The following is a 23,375-nucleotide window of genomic DNA, read 5'->3' on the forward strand; positions in this document are numbered from 1 at the left end:
GGTTATTTTTGAGGGGAAAATGCAATCAGGGCAAATATAGTTGGAACCACGCTCTGCTGTGGAATTGATCCATTGATTCGGATTGCACACCGATTTGTCTGTAAGTGGGAATATGAGGCCAATGTTATTTGCTGCCACACAACGCCTTTTCCTTGCCTTCCCCAAAATCCTTCCACTCTGCGATTTAATAGCTTCAGGGTGACCCTTCTCTAACCTGTCTGCTGTTATGAACCGAGGCAGCAGCCAACCAACCCAGCCCTGGAAGCTCAGTCCGAGATTAAGCTGCCCCTTTTAAAACCTCCTAATTTATTGCATGCAGGAACCATCACAAAAGGCAAAAAAGGAAAGAGAAATAGCTCTGGAATCCATTAAGAGCAGCTGCAAGGAGCATGCAAGCCTGAGAACTAAATCTCTCTTACAATCTCACAGCACCTGACTTCCCAGAGAGCCTTTGGCTCGTTCAATCCAGGTTGCAAGGAAACTTAGGAGAGGGATCAGGTTTGTCTCAGGAGCAGGAAAAGTAACTACTAGAGGTGGCAAGGGTATTCCCCCCACAAATTGTGTTTTAAATGGTTGAAAAACAAGGTTTCTCAAGTGTCAGGAAAATCCTAGATGGGTGAGAATTTTCACAGTTCGTGACTTCTGCACAAACAAATGCACATAGGTTCTTGTTTGTGCAACAAATGGCACTTTGGGTACAGAAAACTAGTCTCCTGCACAGAAAACAAGCATTTTCTACACTGAAAATAACATTTTTGCAGGAAACAACGACCCATGTTTTCTATGCAGAAAATGCCATTTTCTATGATTTAAAAACAACCTTCGAGATGCAAATGGACTCTGGAAATAGTGCAGTTCTTAACATCTGTCCCATAGGGCCAAGAAGGACACAGAATTTTGGAAACAAACACCCAGAGTTTGGTCAAACAAGAAAAAAAAAGGATGGCGAGGAAGTCCACAAGGCTGGTGCCTACTCACAGTATTATTTTCTGGGCATGATTTTGGGTGGAGTGGAAACTCATGTCCAAACAAGTCCTAATGGAATGAACCCTGATGCTCAAACCGGACCACAATGTTGAATGTGCCATTTTCCACTTGGGACCAGAAAAACCACAGAAATCCAAGGCATCTCTAGCATCTCCTTGTAAAAGCTGTTCCGCTCTTGCTAAACGGTTCCCCTGCATTGCACATCCGACAGAGCGCTTCTCCACTATCTGATGGCACAAACTGGTATATTTCCCAGTGTGCCAGGGACTGGTACCTATGTTCTCCAGGTCACAACTATGTCCCCTCCAACAGTTCAAACATGAACATCAAGTCATGGGTAAACAAACGCCACCAGAGTGTAGTCAAGACTGAAAAGGTATAAATGAGGAAGACTAGACAGGCCAGGAAAGGCTACAGAAGATGGCTTTTGCCTGAGCTGACTGGGAAAGGCAAGGTTTTGCCTCATCCTCTCCTTTCCTCTTTGTTGCATTCACTGAGTGCAAAATGTTTTTGCAGTTTGAACTCAGTTGGCAGCAATTGAAGACAAAGGAGGAAAGTAAACAGGGAGGAGAGAGACTGGGACATTGTGAATTTAATATTCATTCTAACCTGCCTCGATCCGTAGGGAGAGGTGGGATATAAAGATATTTATTATTGTTGTTGTTGTTGTTGTTGTTCATTAAAAAGCAACTGAAGAAGTGGGACAACAGTGGATTAACTGGGACTGTTCCATTTCCTATACCATTTTCCACTGGGCACCAAATAAAAACAAACAAACAGAAATTGTGGCCTCCTTGTGAAAGTCTCTCCTCTCTTGCTACACAATTCTCTGCCATTGCACACAGACATCATCTAACAGTACTTTTTAATATAGCAGAACAGCATTTCTCCCTCTTTGTGCTAGGGACTGGTACCATATTTGTAACATTGGCTACAAGTCTGAAGAAACTCATTGCAAGCCAGAAGCTAATAGTTTGTGGACCTTCATCTGTCTATAGGTGCCCACTTTGAGCCCTGTAATAGATGCCCCTTCCATCCACATCCTGCCATTCAGCTCAGACCCAGCTATTGCATTCGCCAAACGCAGAGGCCTTCAGATGTCAAAATACCGACAAATGCATCCAGTTCCCTCCTCCCTTTTGGCACCAACAATGCTGGCTTTTTCTTGCTTTTTGCAAAGTCATAAAATGAGCAGAGAGCTAAGTAATACTTACAGAGTCTATAATCCCCTGGAGAGCTTCAAAGCCATCATTCACGGGGAAGACGTGATCCTTGCTGTCAGCGATTCTGGCCAGCTGGGAACAAGAAGGAAAAGACGCAGAAACCATTGGACAAGTGAGCAAGCAAACAATGCCTTAAGGATGCCCATTACACAAACTCTTGGTCCAGTAACAACAGCTGCAAACACTTTGCCATTTCACCCACCTGCCATCTTGAATGGCCAGCAGCTGTTGACCTAACTATTAACTGATGGCACTACATGTTGGAAACACAGCCCAACATCAGAACTTGGCCATGTTGCCAGGGGGATTCTGGGACCTGTAGTCCAAAGATGAAAAAGCCTTAACTTCCCCAACTTTTGTTACACATTCACAGAAAGGAGTAAAGAAGGTCGATCTTGCAAAACTGTACTGACGGGGATTGTTTTGGTTGATGCCCAAAGTTCACCATTTGGACTTTATGGACTTGCCCTGACTATCAGCCCCAGTTTTCTGGGCTCTGCACTTTCCAATTCAAAGTTTGGGAAGCATCACATTTTTTCATGCCAAGCCTTGACCTTTATTTTCAAAATGGAGCTTCTTCTTTCTTTGGCCACCCAACAATTGTACAAGTTTATTTCAAAGGAACTTTTGGGGGTGGGAGGGAATGCTAACAATTGCAGTTGAGGCTAATTTACCTGCGTTTCATTGAAATCTTTCACGCCGACACAATAGACAGTTGCCCCCAGCTCCCTGGATCGGTTTGCCTGAAAAGGAAGGATAAAGATTTGGTAGGGGCCCTGGCAGATTAAAAAATATGTGTTGTGTGTGTCTCCAAATACACTCTAAGTCATGTTATCTGTTGGCAAAGAAAAACAAGAGGGAAAATGCATTCTAAACCTGGGGAGAAATGAGATTTTTAACACATTAGTGTCACATTTCTGTCCTGGAATGCTGTTTGACAAGAGCTCTGCAACCTGTCCGACAGCCGTTTAATGTTTTCGTATCCATTTAACTACCATCATTGCTCCATCCCATTGAATCCTGGGATTTTCAGTTTGTCTGGGGGTGCATCTACACTGTACAATTAATGCAGTTCAACCCCACTTTAAGTGCCTCAGCTGCATCCTATGCAATCTTGGGATTTGTAGTTTCACAAGGCCTTTAGCCTCCTCTGCCAAAGTGTGCTGCTGCAGCACAAAACTACCAACCCCATGATTTTGTGGGATGGAACCATGGCAGTTAAGGGGGTCTCAAAGTGCATTATTTATACAATGCAGATGCACTTTGGGAATTGTTTGTGAGAGAGCAATAACCTACTCACTTGAACTATAATTCTCAAAGTATCCTCAGTTCTCTCTCTCCATATACACACACAATAATTTGCACATATTGAAAGGTCCAGACATGAAAAGGGAAGCCAAAAAAGGTGGACCTCTTCCTTTCTTGTCAATGCAGACTTCTTTCCCCGTGCCCATATTTTACTATCACTCTTGCTTCTTGCAATTCTTATTGTTTTGCTAGACTGCTTTGAGTTGTTGTTTGACACAAGCTGCTTTTCCATTTGGCGACTTAAGGCTCCACATCCTTCTCCCGCTGGAAAGATAAAATTTCGTCAGTCCAGCTCCACTTCCATCACAGCTAATGAATCACTCCAACGTCTGGCCAAAAGGAATCCGGCTTTTTTGCACCGCCGGGGGATTGGATTCCATCAATTCTCCGCTACAACATCATCCTCGCTCTTGCGCAGATACCAAAAACCGGCCTTATTCAAGGATTATGTTCCTGGAAGGAGCCAAGAAATGATATACAAGATGGGATCAACTTCTCACCCAGTCACTCTGGGTTGGAATATGTCTTGCAAGAAGTATCAGCCTCAATCTTGCAAATTAGTCCTAAGGAGAGAGCCAGTATGGTATAGGTTTGGGTCTTGGACTAGGACTCTGGAGACTAGGGTTCGAATCCTTGCCCAGCATGGAAACCCACTAGGTGACACTGGCCAAGCCACACTCTCTCAGTCTCAGAGGAAGGCAGTGGCAAATCTCCATCTTGCCACGGAAACTCTAAGATTGGGTAACCATGAGAGGCAACGTGGCACAGTGTTTCGATTGTTGGACTAGGACTCTTGAAGACCAAGGTTCAAGTCCATGTTTAGCCATGAAAACCCATTGGGTGAGCCTGGGTAAGTCACACTCTCTTCGCCTAAGAGGAAGGCAATGGCAAACTTGCTTTGGATAAGCAACATTGCCAACAAAACCCTACTTTCTAAAGAGTAGTCAAGACATAGTGGTTTTAGTTTTGCACAGTAAGTCCAAAGGACCTGGGTTAGAATCCCCATTGGAAACCCACTGGTCAAGCCCCACTCTCCCTATGATATATTTTCCATAAATCAGAATAAGACTTGGAAGCCCATAGCAACAAGAACAGGAGAGTAATAAAGAAGGCTGTGTGACTTCTCCTGTCGCAGCATTACGGACGGGAGGAGTACAGTAATGCTCCCAAATGCAATAACTGCTGGCTTTAACTCTCAACTCCACCCGCTGAAAGCAATATTAAATCCACGGAGCCAGAGCTTTGGGTCTGGGGCAGAGCCAGTTGCTTGGCTTAGGACTCAGGAATGAGGAATGGTTGGCCAAAATGGTTCCCCCCTCCAAACCAGAGAATGCTGCAAAGCATTGCATTGCATGGACATATATCCAATACATTATAAGACAATAAGTCTGGGAAGGAACCATCAACTGATAATGCAGGCAGAGGCATCTTCAGAGAATGGCTGGTGTGAAAGAAAGTGGGGTATATATACTGTGGGTTGAGTGTGTGTGTGTGTAGTCTTTATGTCCCTAGACACCTCTCATAGGACTTTATCACACGGGGAAAACTGGAAGTTTAACCCAATGTCAATCCGGGGTCATCCATGGTATTTCGTAAGAGAATATCAAACGATGTCAAAAGCAAATGGAAGGCAATCCAAACGCAATCGCAAGGCATCCCAGGAATAGCTACATTCAGAAAACTATCGTATTTGTAAATCCCTTTCCACTGCAAATTTGCAGTCAATTTGCATTTGCATTAGTATGAAGTGCTACTCAGAGGATGAGAAAACCCGTGGCTATTCTTTATAGCCCCAGTCAACGGAAACTGCTACAGTCTTAAGAGTTGCAGTCCATTAGTACGTTAATGTTTCCAAACTTGGGTTATTGCTCTGGTCCAGTTTTCTTTGTCTTTCCCCAAATGCGAGGGGCTCATGCGCGCACAACCAAAGCCCCATCATACCTTTGACAGGTTTATCTGTCCGTAAGCTGAACTCCTGAGCCGTCAGACGGAGGTTTGCAACGTGTCTGGACAAGATTCCCTGGTTTGCCCAAATCCCTTGAAAGCCATCAAAGCCCCGCTGTCAGACTTGCTAAAAGAACGTGCCAATTTCGACCACCAGACAGACAAACCCAGACAGAGTAAAATATCATATTTAAAGGTGCAAAGATACTGCAGCCAGACTCTCTTCCTCTCCCCTGAGACAAAATGAGAGAGATGAATTGAGTTGTCATAAAGAGGCATCCTTTTGCTTTTCTGGAGAGAAAGAAAGTGTTGGCTTTATCTGCAAAGAGAAAGGTAACACGGTCGGTCCTCCACATTTGTTGGTTTGATTTTGCAGATTTGGTTGCACACTTAAACAACTGGAAAGTGCTGCAAACATCATTTGCAAACGCTCCAGTCTCCCGTGCCTTGGAAACACTTCATTTAGGGAATGGCCAGGGCTGCATCCGCATTGCAGAAACGATCCAGTTTTGACTCCACTTTAACTTCCATGGCTCAATGCTGTGGAGTTCTGGGAACTGTAGTTTGTTGTGGCACCAGAGGTCTTGGATAAAGAATTCCATAGCACTGAACCTTGGCAGTTCAAGTGGAGTCAAACTGGATTATTTCTGCAATACAGATGCAGCCCAGGTTGGGAAGGTAGGTTTTGAGGGGGCATAGATGGTTATTCATGACTGTAACCATGAATCCTGAGAGGTTACAAGATTGGAAGTGCACCAAATGATCTTCTAACTCCTACAAAAGATAACATCCAAACAAAACAACAACAACAACAATGAACATCAATGAGGTTGTATCACTTTCATCTACTGTGGCTTCCTCCCGCCAGCCTCTCACCTCGCGTTCTGCGTAGATGAAAAAGTCCTCATGCAGCTCTCCGTCCGTCAATGCAATGATGACGCTGGCTGTCCTATAACCTGAAAAGAGAGGAGGAAATTCCAGGAATTGGGTTAGCAGCCGGGGAAAGTAGGGAGGGATGTCAAATACGGAATAGATAGCAAACAAAGACAGCATCCAGACCATTCTGCTCAATTGCAAGACAAGTTCCTAATCTCCGCAGGCTGCCTTTACCCAACACCAAAACTTGGAGGGTCACTTCAGTCTCTTGTTTATTAATTTTTCAGGTCACTGGGTATTTATCCTTGTTTTAGTGGTTCCCAACCTTTGGTCCTCCAGGTATTTTGGACTTCAGCTCCCAGAATTCCTGACTGTTGCCCATGTTGGCTAGGGCTTCTGGGAGTTGAAGTCCAAACGCATGGAAGACCAAAGTTTGGGAGTCATTGGATTAATATGTTCTCTCTGGGAATCTCTAGATCCTCCATGGTGACTCTATGGTCAATGTCCACCAGAGCTTACACTGGAGGATCTAGAGGTTCCTAGAGAGAACATTTCTCTAGGCATCTGTTGGTCCTCCATTGCAATTGTATGGTCAATATCTGGTAGATGTTGACTGCAGATGTGTGCTGGAAGATCTAGAGATTCCTAGAAAGAACACTATTCTAGGCATTTGTAGGTTCTCCATTGCAATTGTATGGCCAACGGTATGGTAGATGTTGACCACAGATATGTGCTGGAGGACCTAGAGAGTCCTAGAGATAACACAATGCAGGTGTCACATCTCCCTCCAATATTAGTAGTGATGGATGGACAGGAGAGACTCTGGACAGCTGGCTGCCCTTTTCGGTGAGGCTCTGCATTGACTCCCAGGTCTACGTTGACCCTAGTTTGGCCTTTCCAGGGCTTTGGAAGAGTCATGAACTCTGGGTCCATTTGGGAGGCATCCCCACCGTGACAGAATTGCTCCTAAAAGCACAAGCGCCAAACCTATGATCATCCAGATTGCAGCCTGCCGAGATTTGCTGCCAAAGTGCATTCTTATCGCAACAAGGCAGCGATCTTTATCTTTACACAGCCCAGGCTTGTCCTCTGCAAAGAAGGCAGCCCTCCCAAAGCAAAACCCATTAAAGATAATTTGGACTCTCCGCAGTCAATCCAAAAGGCCTCTGAGGATCTCGAAGCTGGCGTTCCCCTTTCCATCAAAAGCAGAATGCAATCTCAAAGACTTCTGTCTGACGGAGAAGGGTGAAAAAGCACACCCAGAAATGGAGGAGAAACAGATGAAAGCCTCCATAGTTATTAGCCTCTTTAAACCATCTTAAAACTGTCAGTGAAATCCAAGCCATGTACACACAGAAAAAACATACACAACACATATAGAAACAGATAAAAGCCACAGACACACAGATAAAAACAGCTGCAGAGTTAATTGACTAGATTTCTGGAGACGGTAAAAAATAACGAATCTTATTCATTTGGGAAATTATGCTGCATTTTTGGTTCTGTTCTGCTTTGGAGAAGAAAAGCATTGAGTTGAACCACCATTTCTGGGGTTGGTTTTCTTCAATTTTGCAGCCTTAACTGGGGCAAGCCACCTTGGGTCCCAATCCAGGAAAAAGGACTTATGGTTTCCATGTTAGTAAACTGGACAAATGCAATGTCCATTACCTTGGACAGGTCCTTTACATTTCAGACTAAACCCAAAGGAGACCAGTATTGAACCCACTAACTCCCGCTGATCTTAGTATGATCAATGAAAAATCCCCCAAAATGATTCCCATCTGAATCACTTAACTCTCTGAAGATGCCAAAGCCACAGATGCTGGCAAAACGTCGGGAATAAACTCTTCTAGGACATGGCCACAGAAAACCCACAAAAACTATGATTCCCATCTATTGAGCCATACAAACTTAGACTTACCTTGGACGTTTTCATGGTAAATTTGCTCACTTGCCTAAAAAAGAGAACCGGAGAGGACTGTTAGGGGTAAGCGCATCGTTTTTAGAACACAATGCCTCCAGATTGCAAAGAACAGGCTGAGAGACAGAGAAATTTTGGAGTCATTAAAAGGGTATCAAGACTGGGAATAAACCTCCCCCTTGTATGGTTGGCTCTTATTTACCCTTTCGAATCCTTCGTGCATGTAAGTGTCTCCTCCGGGAAGGACTTTCTGGAGCTCCTCTAAGCCCTGGCGGATCTGCTCCCTGCAACAGCAGAAAACATGCCCTTCTGTTAGGAGGAAAACCCTGGATAACATTGGCATCTACAAGATTTCCACCCCCATCTCCCCAAATTAGGGCCAAAATGAATTTGCTCATCAATTGAGTTTTGAGATATTCAGGTTTGCATGTGCGCAGCAGCGCCAGTTGCATCAATATTGGATAAATAAAGAATACTTTATTCAAGTCAACCAATGCTGCACAGAATGGAAGTAAAAGAAATCTCTTCCTCGTATGACACAGGATCTGGACAAAGGATTTTATCATACTGGGGCTCATTTCGGCATTAAAGAGAGATTAAAGCGCGTTTAAAGCATCCTGCAAATAAAGCGAAAATGGCAAGCAGTTGCGCGAATGATTCTCACATGCAAATAAAGTGATATCCAGGTCAAGTTTAGCAACTGCATTGTGTACAATGGTCAATCTTCTTGTTAGTTGAATGCTCCACAGGTGACCCTTCAACCCAATAAAACCAGAAACCTAGCTCTGGTTTTGAGAAACAGATTGGTAGTTTCTCATTGCACTGGAGCTCTCTGACAGAGAAGGTTAAATACCTCACAAAACTACAAATTCCAGAATGCCATCGCATTGAGCCATGGCAGTTAAAGTGGTATCAAACTATATTATTTCTGCAGTGCAGATGCAACCTAAGAGAGGCAAATTATCCTAATTTGGGGGCAAAATAGGGCGGGACAAGGAGTCTGCAGGGCTTCAGGGACCACCAAACCAGCCTTTGTCCATCCTTGCTCCAGGTCAACATCATGCTATCTCTGTGCACCTCCCTTTGCATCATCAACAGCAAATAGTATGAGCTGGATGACAGGCACTATAGATCCCACAAGTGCTCCCTAATCTCCAGGCTGGGATTAGTTGAACTCAGCTGCCCTCTCCGCTTCCATCCAACCCAATGTCAAGACAAAATGAGTTCATGAGAAAAGACTTTCCAAAGTCCTTGATAACCAGTTTAATCTTATATATACATATTAAAAAACTGTCAAGGACACTGACAGATTGAAAACAGGCTGAATAGGGAGGGCTCAGTTGCTCTTCCTCTCGGCTGTGAAAACCGAGTCCGAAAAGCTATAAAGGCCAGATCGTGCCTTTGTCGGTCCAGGCGCTTATCTCCGAATGAGCTCATGCGGCTGCTATCAACATGGGAACCCGATTGCCATGCACAGCTGCCACATGTGTGGCCCTCCACAAATCCTGGAGAAAGCAGAAACATGTTGACACATTCCCATTCCCCGATCCCACAATATTAGCACAAACTGCTCATTCCCCAAATTAGAGATTCCCAAAGCATTTCCGCACAAGGCTTCGCCATCACTCTCTATTCAGGGACTGTCCAACTCTCTTATCTTAAAGACAAACCCAGAGCAGCTGAACAAATATTTGGGTGTGGAAGGTTTTAGGGACTCCCTGGGCTGGAATCATAACTGCATTTCAGCCATTGTTTTAAAATAGTTGGCCGGGAGACTATACCGAGGAGGAGATGGAATATAACTCAGGTGATGCAGCAGTTGTGCAAATGATGCCTTATTTGTGAATCTCAACACTGTACAACTAAATATGCATTGGTTTCAGATGCGCATGTGGAATGCAAATCCATATCTAATGCTCAAGGCACAATCATGTGTAATTATGTGCAATGCACATGCACATTCAGTATCACTTCCATGGAAAACAGAATCAAAAGTGGAATACCACTCCTGCAACCATGAACTAACTGAAAATGGCCGTTCCACATTGAACAAACATGTCCAGTGTCTTCCACAGGAGAACTGACACATGCGCAAGAAGCCAACAGGAGTCTGGTTATTTATAATCCAGTCTACCATTGTATAGCACCTTCCAAGATGGTTTATGTCAAACATAACTGAAACAATAAAACAGGAATGAAAATGAGTCGGGACAACCGTAGGGGAGATCAAGACCCAACACTGAACCAAAGCCAGAGGCTGAATGAAATAAGATTTAGCCAACGCTGAAATGCCATTAGGAAGGGATCCAGGCAGATCTAAAAGGATGGATGGAAAGCAAAAGAGCTCTAAGTCGAAAGTAGGCTAATAGTATGGGTCCCACGTATTCATCTCAGGTCCTACCCACCCCTACTATGTCCAGTTCTAGACAACATCATTCAAAGGGGATATTGACAATCTGGACCATGCCCAACCAAGACGGTGGAAGGTCACCATAAAGCCCTCTGAGGAACATCTTAGGGATCCATGTTTAGCATGGACAAAAGAAAGTTAAGGGGTGATATGATAGCCCTGCTTAAATATTTGAAGGGATGTCATGTTGAGGATGGAGCAAGCTTGTTTTCTGAGAAAACAAGTGTCCAGAGAATAGGACACAATGGAGTAATGGATGCAAAGTACAGGAAAAGAGATTCCACCTCAATGTTAGGAAGAACTTCCTGAGAGTAAGAGCTGTTTGAGAGTGGAAGACGCTGCATTGGAGGGTGATGGAGTCTCCTTCTTTGGAGGTTTTCAAGCAAAGGCGTGATGGACATCTGTCACAAGGGGTGCTCTGATGTTGTATTCCTGCATGACAGAAGTTGGACCGGGTGGCCCTTGGGGTCTCTTCCAATTCTAGGGTTTCTCTAAAATTGACTTTGACCCTCTGGCTGAAAGGGAGTCCCAGTCCTTAGTCTACAGCAGAGGCAGGCAATGTGGACTTCCAGTGAAAGCTGACTATAGAACCATGTTGGTGGACCTAGAAATGCCTAGAGAGAACATTGGAGGCCATACATAGGGCAGCAGCAGAGAAAGTAGAAAATACAGTACTCCATGTATAATCAAATGCATGGATGCTTAACCTGAAGATGTGGAGGGACAACTGTAATCTAAACTAAGAATTACCAGTTCTAGTCTCACTTAAACAGACCTTGCCTGCAGATAAATTCCCCAAATGAGCCCCTTTCCTCATCCCTTTCCTCCTTATCTGCTCCAAGGAGAGTTGAGCTTACAAGGCTATTACGGATTACCGAGAGGATGGAAAAGGATGCTCTTTGCATGTGCTGTTCTTATAAAAGAAATGCTTCCGTTTTCAGACACCTCGTGTCCTGAATGGAAGAGGAAAAGAAAAGCAGACCCACCGCGACGAACGGGAAAACTCTGTTCTGAAGAAACACAGAGCCGGGCTTCATAACCAACCGATAAGATCGCCCTGATACTAAACACTCTGCATGGGGCCAGCTTCCCAAATAAATTCCTGGCTTTGCTAAAGTACTTGCCAAACAGAACAAGAAGCCATTCTGAGTTTTAAACTGAGCTGCAATTGACCAACACTGTGAGTTATTTGTGTACTTTCAAGGGATGCTGAAGATTAACACAAATGGCCCTTCTCAAATAACTGCACTTTGTAGGTGTTGCGGAGGGACAGGAGCCATGAAAAGCTCAACAGAAGCACAGGAATTTTACTCTTTGGACTTGGGTTGTTGTTGTTGGATGCCTCCAAGTCATTTTCAATTTATGGTGACCCTATGGCAAACCTACCACAGGGTTTTCTTGGCCAGGCATATTGAGAGGAGGTTTGCCATGGCCCTCCTCTGAGGCTGAGAGAGTGCAACTTGGCCAAGGTGACCCAATGGGTTTCCATGGCGGAGGAAGGATTCGAACCCTGGTCTCCGTTGTCCTAGTCCAACACTCAAACCACTGTACCATGCTGGCTCTCTCCTACTTGGCCATCCAGAAAAGTGGACCCTGGTCTTGCGATACTTGCCCTTCCCATCTTAAGGAGATGCTGGCAAGCAGCTAATTTGTGAACTCTCTCCATACACATTTTATTTGCAGGGGGACGATCCAAGGGCAGGGAATCCAAGAATGAGCCTCGACTGGGTCAAGCCCTCCTATAGTAACGCTGTTCCTGTTCTGATTTGGACATCAGAATGGAAGAGGCAGGGTTGTTCCCAAGCAAACTAACCACACTGAGCTAGTTGCGACTCCAGTCGAAACAGAACTCTTCTCAGCTCCACTCCTTGTTCTCCTCTGGATGTGCAGATGTGCATTGGCGGATCCGGCAAACAGCCTGAAGACTCCATCTGCATAGGTACCAAAGGCTTTGGATATATATATATATATATGGACTCTCCATATCAGTGGGCTGGTGGTCTGTGGATTTGACCAGCTGCAAATCACCATGCCTTATATTATTCAATGGCAGTGCATGCACATGGATGCACTGATGGGTCCATGCGCATGTCGCTACCATTTAATAATATGTGGCTTGAACACCTTTATATTTTGTCACCCATGGGGTGAACCAAACCACTACAGATGGGAAGAGTCCACCGTATGCTAACGGAGAAAAGCTATACAAGGATTCAAAGATATAGCCGTGTTAGCCAATGGAGAGAGATCTTGTAGCACCTTTGAGACTAACTGGAAGGAAGAAGTTGGTGGCATGTGCTTTCATAAGGGTTAGGAGTTGGTAAGAGCAGTTGGTGTGCCATTATTTTAAAGCTAAGTTTTATATATTTCCTGCTTTTCTATAGTCCTTGTACAGTAGTCCTCTCCTTGGGGATGTGTGTTCTTCCAAACACTCAAGACTACATGTCCCATGTGTCTTAGCCAGCATAGCCAATGGTGAAGGAAGACCATGGGAGTTCTGGTCAACAACAGCCTAGGAAGAGTTCATGGGAAACCCAGACCAAAAAGAAAGGCAGAGCCAAAAAGGAGGAATCTTGGAAGTCGCAGGTCAACAATAACGCAGCCAAAGGAAAGGGCCAAGGAAACCATCGCCAAAGGGATCATGGGAATTGCATCAGGTCCAAGCCCTCAGGGCAGTTCACAAAATAAAGGTTAAACCCACAATAAACTACAAAATCATAATAAAAATTGCAAATGTGAAACAGATCTAGTCTGAAATCAATTAAAGCATCTTCAGAAGAAAAGCAAAATGAAATCAACAGCTGGAGAGAACCAAACTTCAAGGATCTGCAAAGCAGAACCACATTTTAAAAAAACATTTAAAGCCTAATTAATGGCTATGGTGATGATGATGATGATGATGATGATGATGATGATACAGGCTTGTTTTGGCATCCGCTCATTCATTCATTTTCCCACAAAGTTCAAACCGGTTTGTACTAAACAAAGTAACACAAAACACCCAGCGACGAACTTTAAGAGGAACTGGATCAATGTGATCAATTTTTTGAGAGAATGAAACATAGATCTTACAATTTCAATATGTATATATTTTTGGAAAGTCCCACCCACCCTGGAATATATCAGCAAAAATAAGTGTAATAAAAAATTGCAATGAAAACACAAGCAACCCAACTTTAAAAACAAAAAACAAAAACCAGTATTCATTTAACTACAAGTTTCTCAAATACACACCTTTTTGTTTGCAACGTTCTCTTACCACAATTCTAACGCAAACTGAGAAATGCACCACAAAACTTGGAAAATTGTGACATTTAAAAGAAGAAGGATATAAATCTGGGAAGGGTGAGTGGGACCACTTTCCTTCAGAAGCAATGAAACCTCCGCACCATCCCGAAGCATAAGGTCTCTGGAAATGGTGGCAGCTGCGCCAACGGGACAGTGTTATCTGCTCCGGTTTTTAGTCTGAACTTGAGTTCTCCAATCTATTTTGGGATTGGATGTTGGAGAGATCCTTTCTAGGTTAGGTGAAAACCTGGAAGGGATTAGCTGCCCCACTGGCATGGATTCCTCCGGCTGCCCCGAATCCCCTGCCTTTTTTCATGCCTCCTTACCTGTCTTCAGTGAGTCTCATGAGAGTTGAGCCTCTGGTTGAGAAAACGATGAAGGACATCCTCAGCTGGGGGCTGGAGAAAGACAAAACACACAAGCTAGGATCTATGCTCGGTTTTTCTAGGCATATTTATTGACTGGGACTCCACTATGAAGCGTCTGAAGAGACCAAGGGATCATTCACATTACATAGTTATAGCAATATGATTCCACTTGAGCTGTCATTTGGCAGAGATTGGCACAGATGCTGCCCCTTTCCGCCCCAGATGGACTGTGGCAACCAAAAGCCGTGGCCTTTCGGAGGCCTAAAAAGAACCCGCTCCCCAGAGAGTTCTTTTTAGGTCATGCGCAGGGTGTCATTGGTGCGCTCGCGGACCATGATGATGCTGCCACGGCACAATGCTGTTTGGGCACTTAACCACACAGACATCATCATGGCGTGCCCTGTATGGATGGACGCGCACCATGATGGCAGCCAGGGTGTTCAGTAGGGTTGCTGAGCATGTAAGTGCTCAGCTCCCTGACTACCTCTAGTTCGGGCTCAGGCCGGCACAAAGCGCCCACCTGTACCTCCTATGTTACTTCCTATGGTCATCCTGAGCTTTGGCGTTCAGGGAGAGGTATTTAGGATTCTCTGCCAGAGACCTGTAGTGTATCCTCAGACTACAAATCCCAGGATCCCATAGACTGTTACCATGGCAGTTACAGCAGTGCCAAACTGCCCTATTTCTGCAGTGCAAATGCAGCCTGTGTGAGCCTCAGTTCTAGTTGGAGAGCTGTGGATCTTTAACAAATACCCAACACATCACAAGGCCACAGTTCCCTTTAGGGAATCCCATGGGAGCAAATCAATGTTCTAAGTGTAGGACCAGAAACATCTCATGCTTTACACCAAGTTAAGACCATGGATAACTAGTAAAGGCTAATACTGTACCCTCAAGGACTGTGTTATGGGAATGGAGCAAGCTTGTTTTCTTATCTTCCAGAAGTCTGAACCTGGACCATTGGAATCAAACTGGGAGAAAGGGAGATTCTGGCTAAATAAGAAGTGGGAGATCTTGATGGTAAGAGATGCTCAACAGTGGAAAGGATTCTCCTAGACTTTGCTTCATTGAAGGTCTTCCAACGTAAGTTGGATGCCATCTCCTAGGAGTGTTTTAACTGAGCATTTCTGCATTACAGAAGGGGTTGGATAGCCATTTGGGATCTTTCCCAACTCTATAATTCAACGAATCTATAACTCTACACCTCTCCCTTCCCCAAAGATTCCTCGATCATGAAAACAGACAGTGAGAAAAACTTTATTTTGGATTCCTTGGCCATTACATTGAAACAAATCTTTGATGAAGCATTGAAATCAACACTCCATCAGCCCCAAGGATTTGAGGAAGTTGTTCAATTAGATTTTCCCAGTATGATGTTACCGAGAACCAAAAAGACTTGGATCAAGCCAAAAAGTGCTCAAGTCTCCTCTGGTGCAGATATGGAAGCCCAAAGTAGGATCCTTGTGCATGTTAACCTTGAAGTCAGAAACAGCCTTGAATCCCATTTTGAAAGAAAGGATACAAATCCACCAAATACAATAAAAAATGAGTAAGGCAACTCCTCTGAATGAATAGCAGGGCGCTCTTAATGGCCGGAAACATGGTTAAGGCCAACAAAACCCACTTTAGTTTCACCCTGAGTTTCTGCTATCAGCCAGCCATAATTCCTTACCTTATGAACTTGTGGGCCAGATGTTCCACGAAGTAGTAGATTTCGCTCCAATGGTGCAGGACACTTCCTGACCTGGAAAATAAAATCATCCCAAGGAATATTGGTTTTAATCAGATAAATGTTTTGGTCGCTTCTATTTTTATTACAGTTCACTTCCTCTGGGCATCTGCAGAGATCATCATGCGCAAAGCTGATCAACTGTTTTAAAAATGGCCTTTCGTGCGCAGGTGAGGTTTGAGCGGGGGGTGTCCATCTTTCATGTTCTGCTTTGAAAGGCGCACGCAGATGGTCCATGCGCCAGGTAAACCCTTGGGGACTGTTTCTCAACATGAAGTTGGCTGTCCTGGACTTTTAATGGGACCAGAGCCTAAATATCCAAAAGACACTGGATCCCATCAGATCTTGGAAACTAAGCAGGGTCAGCCCTGGTTAGTCCTATGCCATGCATACAAAGTGCTGGATAGCAATAAACATCACTCACAACATCAGAGGTGCATTTACTTATTCTCCCTTGTTCTTCCTCCAGTGTGATATATACCATCCTATGCTAGCAGTGCCTTTCTGCATTTTACATTGGACAAACAGGACAGTCTCTATGGATATTGGGAATACATTCTCTGAAGACGCCAGCCACAGATGCTGGCACAACATCAGGAATAACATATTCTAGTACATGGCCACAGAGCCCAAAAAACCCACAAAAACCTATGGATGTCAGCCATGAAAGCCTTCGACTTGACTCTACAGTCAACGTCTTGTGGATGTTGGCCATAGAGCTCTGCTGGAGGGTTTAGAGACTCCTAGGAAGAACACTTTTCTACCCATTTGTAGGTCCTCCATCACAATTCTATAGTCATCCTCTGGTGGATATTGACCACAGATGGAGGTTCCTAGATAGTGGTTTTCCCATTTTCATTGGGGGGGGGGGTCCTGCCTCCCTAATCCCAGCGAATATGAAGGGTCCACTGCGCATGCGATCCCACTCCCGTGGTATAAATACATTTTATGCCTGAGTCTTTAATACCACTCAGTACTGCATCCAAAGAAGTGGGTTGATATCCATGAAAGCTCTTGCTGAAATAAAAATGGATTCAAAATCCATTCTCCTTTTCATGCTGCAAGAGACTAACGCGGCTACTTCTTTGGAAACTCCAGTTCTCCTTTGCTGAACTTTGCTGCTGCAACTTCGGTTTCCGCTAGACTCAGGTCTTACGTTTTTGGTGGCTTGGAAGCAGACCTCCTCAGTTACACACCACTTTTTAAATTGGTCACATAAGTATATATCTTTCAGCTTCTTTTCTCTCTCTCTCTCTCTTCTTGGAACAAGTATCCCAACGTCTAAAATTACAGCGCCTTTTTTGTTGTTTCCGTGGGACCTCCTTCCCACACAACTCTTCGCATAGAAAAGTGCTGCCACTGCTGCGACAGATGCCAACACCAACAACACAAAGTTGGTTTCCCCCTTTGCAAAATGTGCCCTTCGACCCATTCAGAAATCCCAAAACGAAAGGAAAGGAAAGCCAAAAGGAGCTTTTAAAACAAAAATAATATAAACATGCAGTGCTCCAGGACACTGAATTTGAAGCCTAAGGATGTATTTTGTTCACAGGAGGAAAGAGTGGGAAAGAAATGGGATCCCAGCAGAAAAAGCAAAACCCATTTGCTTGGTTCCACCTTTACCACTTGAAGACAACATTAAAAATGTAGAGCCTGAATGGAGAGTTGCATCTGCACTGCAGAATTAATCTGGTTTGACCCCACTTTAATTGCCATGGCTCAATGCTCTGGGATTCTGGGAATTGTAGTTTGTTGTGGCACCGGATCTGGCACCAGTTTAAAGAGCGTCAAACTGCATTATTTCTACAGAGCAGATGCACCCCAAGTTTCGCTCACTGCAATGCTTGAAATCTGAAGGAAAATGCCATTTGGGGGGCAGGATTCTTATCTGTGGCTGTTCAGGAGTCCTACGTGGCTGCAAAGCTATATATGAATGCTTTGAATAATAAACCAATCAATAAATCAATTCCTGGAAAGTGTGCGTCTCTCGCCGCATGCAATGACTGGGAGAGCGTCCCTGGAAATCCGCCTCATTTCCAGGGACAGAGGATGAGGGAAACGTTGGCAGACCCCCACGACGGGCACAGTGCCATCCAGTTGCTCAGCCCAGCTTTGTTTTCAAGAAACCAGAAACCATGGCCAAAAAGAAGGCTCAGAACCACAGCTATAAGGCAGATAAGTCACCTAAAAATCAAAATGGAAGTCAAGGAAGGAAGATGAGGTAGGATGACAATGAGAAGAAAGAAGGAAAGAAATCAAGGAAGTAAGGAAGGAGGGAAGGAAGGAAAAACATGAGGTAGGATGACAATGAAATGAAAGAGAGAAGTAAAGAAGGAAGATGAGATAGGATGACAATGAGAATAGAGAAAGAAAGAAAACAAGGAAAGAAGAAAAATAAAAGAAAACATGAGGCAGGATGACAATAAGAAAGGAAGGAAGGAAGGAAGGAAGGAAGGAAGGAAAATATGAGGTAGGATGACAATAGGGAAGGAAGGAAGGAAGGAAGGAAGGAAGGAAGGAAGGAAGGAAGGAAAACATGAGGTAGGATGACAAGATGGACAGATTGGCATGAACCAAAGGGAAACTGAATGCCGGCATTCATCCCAAGCTTCCCAGGATAGAGGCAGCACTGTTCATTTTGGCCTTGCAGCTCACAAAGCAGACTTCAAAGAGCGATAGGCGGCAAGTGGCATCAAGGGGACATTTAACTCTGAAATGAGTCATGTGTAAATGTCACTAATGTGACGTCGAAAATGGAACAGAACCACGGCAAAACTGCATTTCCTACAGTCTATGGCCCAAATCTGCTTAGTGAGTTATGGTAATGCAACTGGGGGCATGCACTGGCACAACTACTTTTTTGAGCATTGGGCAAAGAGGGATCCAATACGCACTAGTGCCATGGCTTTTCTCCAGTGACGCTCACCAGAGAAAGATCTGCCTTCATCTAGTTTGCTGTCCAGCAAAGTCTAAGTAGATCTTGTATCTTCCATCTGGTTGGGAAGGATGCTGGGGTTGGGTTTGGCATGGGCAATGCCCCATTTGCCCCACAAGAATACCATCCCTGATTAAATTCTTACTCTCTGTTGGAAGGGATGCATGCACCCTGAGTTTAGTGGCGTGAAACTATAAACTGTGGAGCAAAATGGCATTTTAATCCTCCAGCCATTGACCATTTGACTCCACTGTTCATCATGTCCTCCTTCCCTGCCGACTGAGGATAGCCCTCCAAGTGTCTGGTGCCATGACTTAAATAAATACTCACACACACTTCAAAAAGTAACTGAATAGTACAAATGCCAAGCAGTACCAGACGTAATGTTAACAAGTTATTCTTTGCAACATCTCAATGGTTATCCTAATGAGCAATGGAAACAAGCTTAATTTAAAAGCAACTTTCCAAGCTCTGTGCAAATCCCCGCAGAGTCGATTCTGTAGAGCCATTTTTCAAAGGAGGTGCCCTTTTCATGGAACAGATCCATCCATGACTTGAAGACACACAACAACAATCCTCTTTCCTACTCATAGGATGCAACCCAACATCCCCTCCAGAGTTGTGTAAATGGAGCAATGTGCTATGCCAGCACTATGTAACCTCCATGCAGAATAGCAACATCGAGCAACACAAGGCAATGACTGGACATTGTAGTGCAATGCGCAACTGCAATGTCCCACTGCGATGCACAATGTGCAACGTCGCTGTATGTGCAAACCTTCTTCCGCTTCTGTCAGCAGAATGCGCCCATTGCAATGGGGCCAAGAATTTCCCCGAAGGCATAATAGGGTGACTTAAGGCATGCTTACGTTGCGAACTAACAGGATGTGGGCCACAGTTTGTGACTTTTGCCAGCGCCTTCGTTCATCGTGGGACCCTTGGGGACTCTGTCCAGGGTTGGAAAGCAGAGCCTTCTTAAGCCTCTTATGCAAACACCTTGGCATTGTGTCAACTCCGGGGTAAATATTGTGAGTAAGCATTTTGTAGCATCTCTGGATGCCATTAGCCAGAGAAAGCGGCAAAAGGGGGGAAATGTGCATTTCATTAACTGGGAACAAAGAAAAAAGTGACTCAGAGTTAAAGGGGGGAGGATTCGAACCCGCTGTATACAGACCTTTTTTTGGGTCATTAAAAAAATGCACAACAACACACTTTCCAAGAGATTGAGCAAGTTGGGATTTATTTTGGAGCATCTGCTAGACCCCAAGGAGCCTTTCGGAAGAAAATTATGCAAGAGGAATGTTTTCATCTACTGAGCGGAGAAAGGAAATTGAAAATGGTTTGGAATTGGAAAATGGTTTGAGAAAAGGATTCAAGGACACTGAAGTAACCGCCAAGGGACTAAATACCCAAAAGGCACTAGATCTGGCCTGATCTTGGGAGTTGAGAAGGGTCAGCCCTGGTTAATACTTGGGTGGGAGACCAAGGCACCGTAGGGCTCTATTTCAGAGGAAGGAACTGGCAAAACCATCTCTGAGGACCCCTTGCCTAAGAAAACACTGAAAAATTCAGAGTTTCCATAGATCAACATGCGACTTAACCTACAGCACTTTATGAATAAAGTTTAATAATAATAATAATAATAATAATAATAATAATAATAATAATAATGGCACATAATAGACATAGCATTTGCTCTGGGTTGTTTTTTTTTGGAGAGGTTTTAGGGGTGCATCTGCACTGGAGAAATAATGCAGTTTGACACCACTTTAAATGTCATGGCTCCATCCTATGAAATCCTGGGATTTGTAATTTGGCAAGGCACCAGCACACTCTTGGACAGAAAAGGCTTAAAGACATTGCAAAAACTACAAGTCCCAGGATTCCATAGGGATGGAGCTACAGCACTTTAAAAGTGGCATCAAACTGCATTGTTTCTACTGTGTAGATGCTCCCCAAACAAAACAGATCAACTCCCAGTGAAAGAAAGATGGGTTAACATCTCTCCTTCGGTTGCCAGCGGACTGGATGGCTCTTGCAGTCTCTTCCGACTCTATGATTCTAGGAACTTTCAAGAGTAATTCCATTTGGATGAACTAATTGAATTAATGGATTGATTTCAAAACTGCTACTTTCTTTTTTTGGGACAGACTGCTATGCTTTTCTTCCCTTTGTTGGTGATGGGGTTTTTAGGCTGCATCTGCACTGCAGAAATAATCCAGTTTGGACCCACTTTGACTGCCATGGCTCAATGCTATGGAATTTGGGGAACTGTAGTTCGCTCTGGTGCCACAACGAATGACAGTTCCCAGAATTCCATAGCACTGGGCCATGGCAGTTAAAGTGGATTATGTCTGCAGTGCGGATGCAGTTGGCTTGGCTTTTAATGAACCAAAATCCCAATCATTAGGAAACACCGGAAACATATTTTAAGCAATCAATACATTGTGGTTCCTAGGGAAAACAAGATAGACCTTTCCAGAGTAGACTCCAAATAACTTCTCTGAGTTGCAAGAAATCATTAAGTGCACAATTTTGTACAACCATGAAAAGAAGTTTGATTTCAGAGGTTTTCATACAATAGCTTTTGTATCTTCCAATGTGGTTTTAGACTGCTTTTAGCTGACTTTAAACTGTTTTGAATTTTGTATTGCAAGCTTCTTTTGTAAAATGTTGCTCCTCTCTTATGAGCACCAACTTGGGTCCCTTTCTGGGAGAAAGGCGGCATGCCAAAATATAAAATGAAAGTGAAATAAATATAGAAATAAATAAATATTAAAAAAAGGTACAGGTCTTCTCCTTGACATGAACATCTAGTCACAACCTTGGGTCCCTTTTTGGGAGGAAGATTGTATGCAAATGAAACCAATCGATCAATATAAATAAATAATTAAATACATATAAAACAGGTACTGTATAGGTTTCCCCTTGACATGAATGTCTAGGTGCAACTTTGGGTCCTTTTCTGGGAGGAAGACTGCATGCAAATGAAATATATATATAGATAGATAGATATAAATAGATATAAAAAAGGTAAAGCCTTAGGCATAATGTCTAAGCAGAACTTTGGATCCTTTTCTGGGAGGAAGGCGGCACACCAAATAAATAACTAAGTATTTTAAAATTAATTAATTAATAACTATGAAGTAGTGTCTAAACCCAGTCCTCCCAACCAAGATCCAGTGGAGGAAGCAATCCAGCCAAGAGAGGAACCCACAAAAGCCCTGGAAGCCTGGGAAAGCCATTAGCAGCTCCTTGGACCTTTCTCCAAATGCCTTTGGCTCCTGCAGCAGCAGCAGCAGCAGCAGCAGCTCATAGACAAAGCCAGGCCAAGAAGACTTACTTGTCCAAAATGAAGTAGAGGTCAAAGCCTCCATAGCAGGCCGCCCCTCCGTTGTCCGGCCGGGTGCCTCCTTGGTGTCCATCGCAAGTGACCATCAAGTTGGCAACAAAGAAGCACTTCAAGGCCAGCTGGAAAACTTTCGCCTTCCCAAGGGCCATGGTTGGATCCAGGGATAGCTAGACATACAGCATGTCTATCGGTGCCTCCTTCCACCACTTGAGCCGGTTTCGCCTTCTTTCCAAGAGACTTTATTTTAATACCATTTGGGGGGTCTTTCCCAGCAGAGACCAAATCCTTGCCCCCCCAAAAAGGCAATACTGTACAAAAGAATGCAAACCAAAACAAAGGACCCTCCAAAAAACCAAAGTACCAATCCAAAGTCCAAGTGCAGAGATTTCAGATTGCAAAATTGCAAGATTGAAAAATTTCAGAATTGTATTCCACTCCTTTTCCTTTTCTCTTTGGCTTTTCTTTTTTCAAAGGGGTTCCTGGCCTCCTTGGCTTTGCCCCCCAAAAAGTTCCCCAAAGGACCCTCCGCAAAGCAAAAGGCAGCTTCCAGGCAAGAAGGCTTTTTCCTTTTCTGCTTGGCTAGGCTTTGCTTTGCCCCAGATTTTGGAGAATGTGGGAAGGATCATCTCTCGCTCTCTCTTCCCCCAACCAATAATTGCCTTTTCTCTTCTTGGAAGTGGTGGGTTCTGGTCTTGCTTCCCATCCAACTCAGTTGCAAGGCTTCCCTCTTGTGACGGAAAAGGAGAAAGCATTGGCCCTGGAGAAAGGTCTCCTGGTCCTCCATCACCAAAGTCCCAAAGGCCACCAAAAACGCACACAAACAGAAAACAACCCAAAAGAAAGTGCAGAAAAGTCCAGAAACCCCCTTCTGCATTTGGAAAATGTGGGGGTTTTAAATCTTATGGGCCCTTGTCCAGGATTTTCCTTGCAATTGAAAATTTTGCAATTGTTTTCCACGCTAAAGGTTCTTTTATTCCTTTTCTGTTTGGCAAGATGACAAGATATCCTCCTTTTCCAGGACAGGCCCAAAGTTT

At 44.1% G+C, this 23,375-nt stretch overlaps 1 protein-coding gene across 1 annotated transcript in view; it reads right to left on the reverse strand.

The window, feature by feature from the left end:
• ANTXR1 (ANTXR cell adhesion molecule 1) overlaps positions 1–23,107 on the reverse strand; it is a 78,537-nt gene extending 55,430 nt beyond the window's left edge. Inside the window, exons 1-8 of the mRNA XM_042477478.1 lie at positions 22,333–23,107; positions 15,998–16,069; positions 14,284–14,355; positions 8,462–8,543; positions 8,260–8,293; positions 6,339–6,418; positions 2,885–2,953; positions 2,202–2,282 (exon numbers count right to left, since the gene is read on the reverse strand). Of these exons, the coding sequence (XP_042333412.1) occupies positions 2,202–2,282; positions 2,885–2,953; positions 6,339–6,418; positions 8,260–8,293; positions 8,462–8,543; positions 14,284–14,355; positions 15,998–16,069; positions 22,333–22,490 (648 nt within the window). The 5' untranslated portion in view covers positions 22,491–23,107. The remainder of the gene's footprint in view (positions 1–2,201; positions 2,283–2,884; positions 2,954–6,338; positions 6,419–8,259; positions 8,294–8,461; positions 8,544–14,283; positions 14,356–15,997; positions 16,070–22,332) is intronic.
• Positions 23,108–23,375: the final 268 nt, after the last annotated feature.

Source organism: Sceloporus undulatus, chromosome 6 (genome assembly GCF_019175285.1).
Source record: "Sceloporus undulatus isolate JIND9_A2432 ecotype Alabama chromosome 6, SceUnd_v1.1, whole genome shotgun sequence".
In the NCBI taxonomy this organism is placed as follows: Eukaryota; Metazoa; Chordata; class Lepidosauria; order Squamata; family Phrynosomatidae; genus Sceloporus; species Sceloporus undulatus.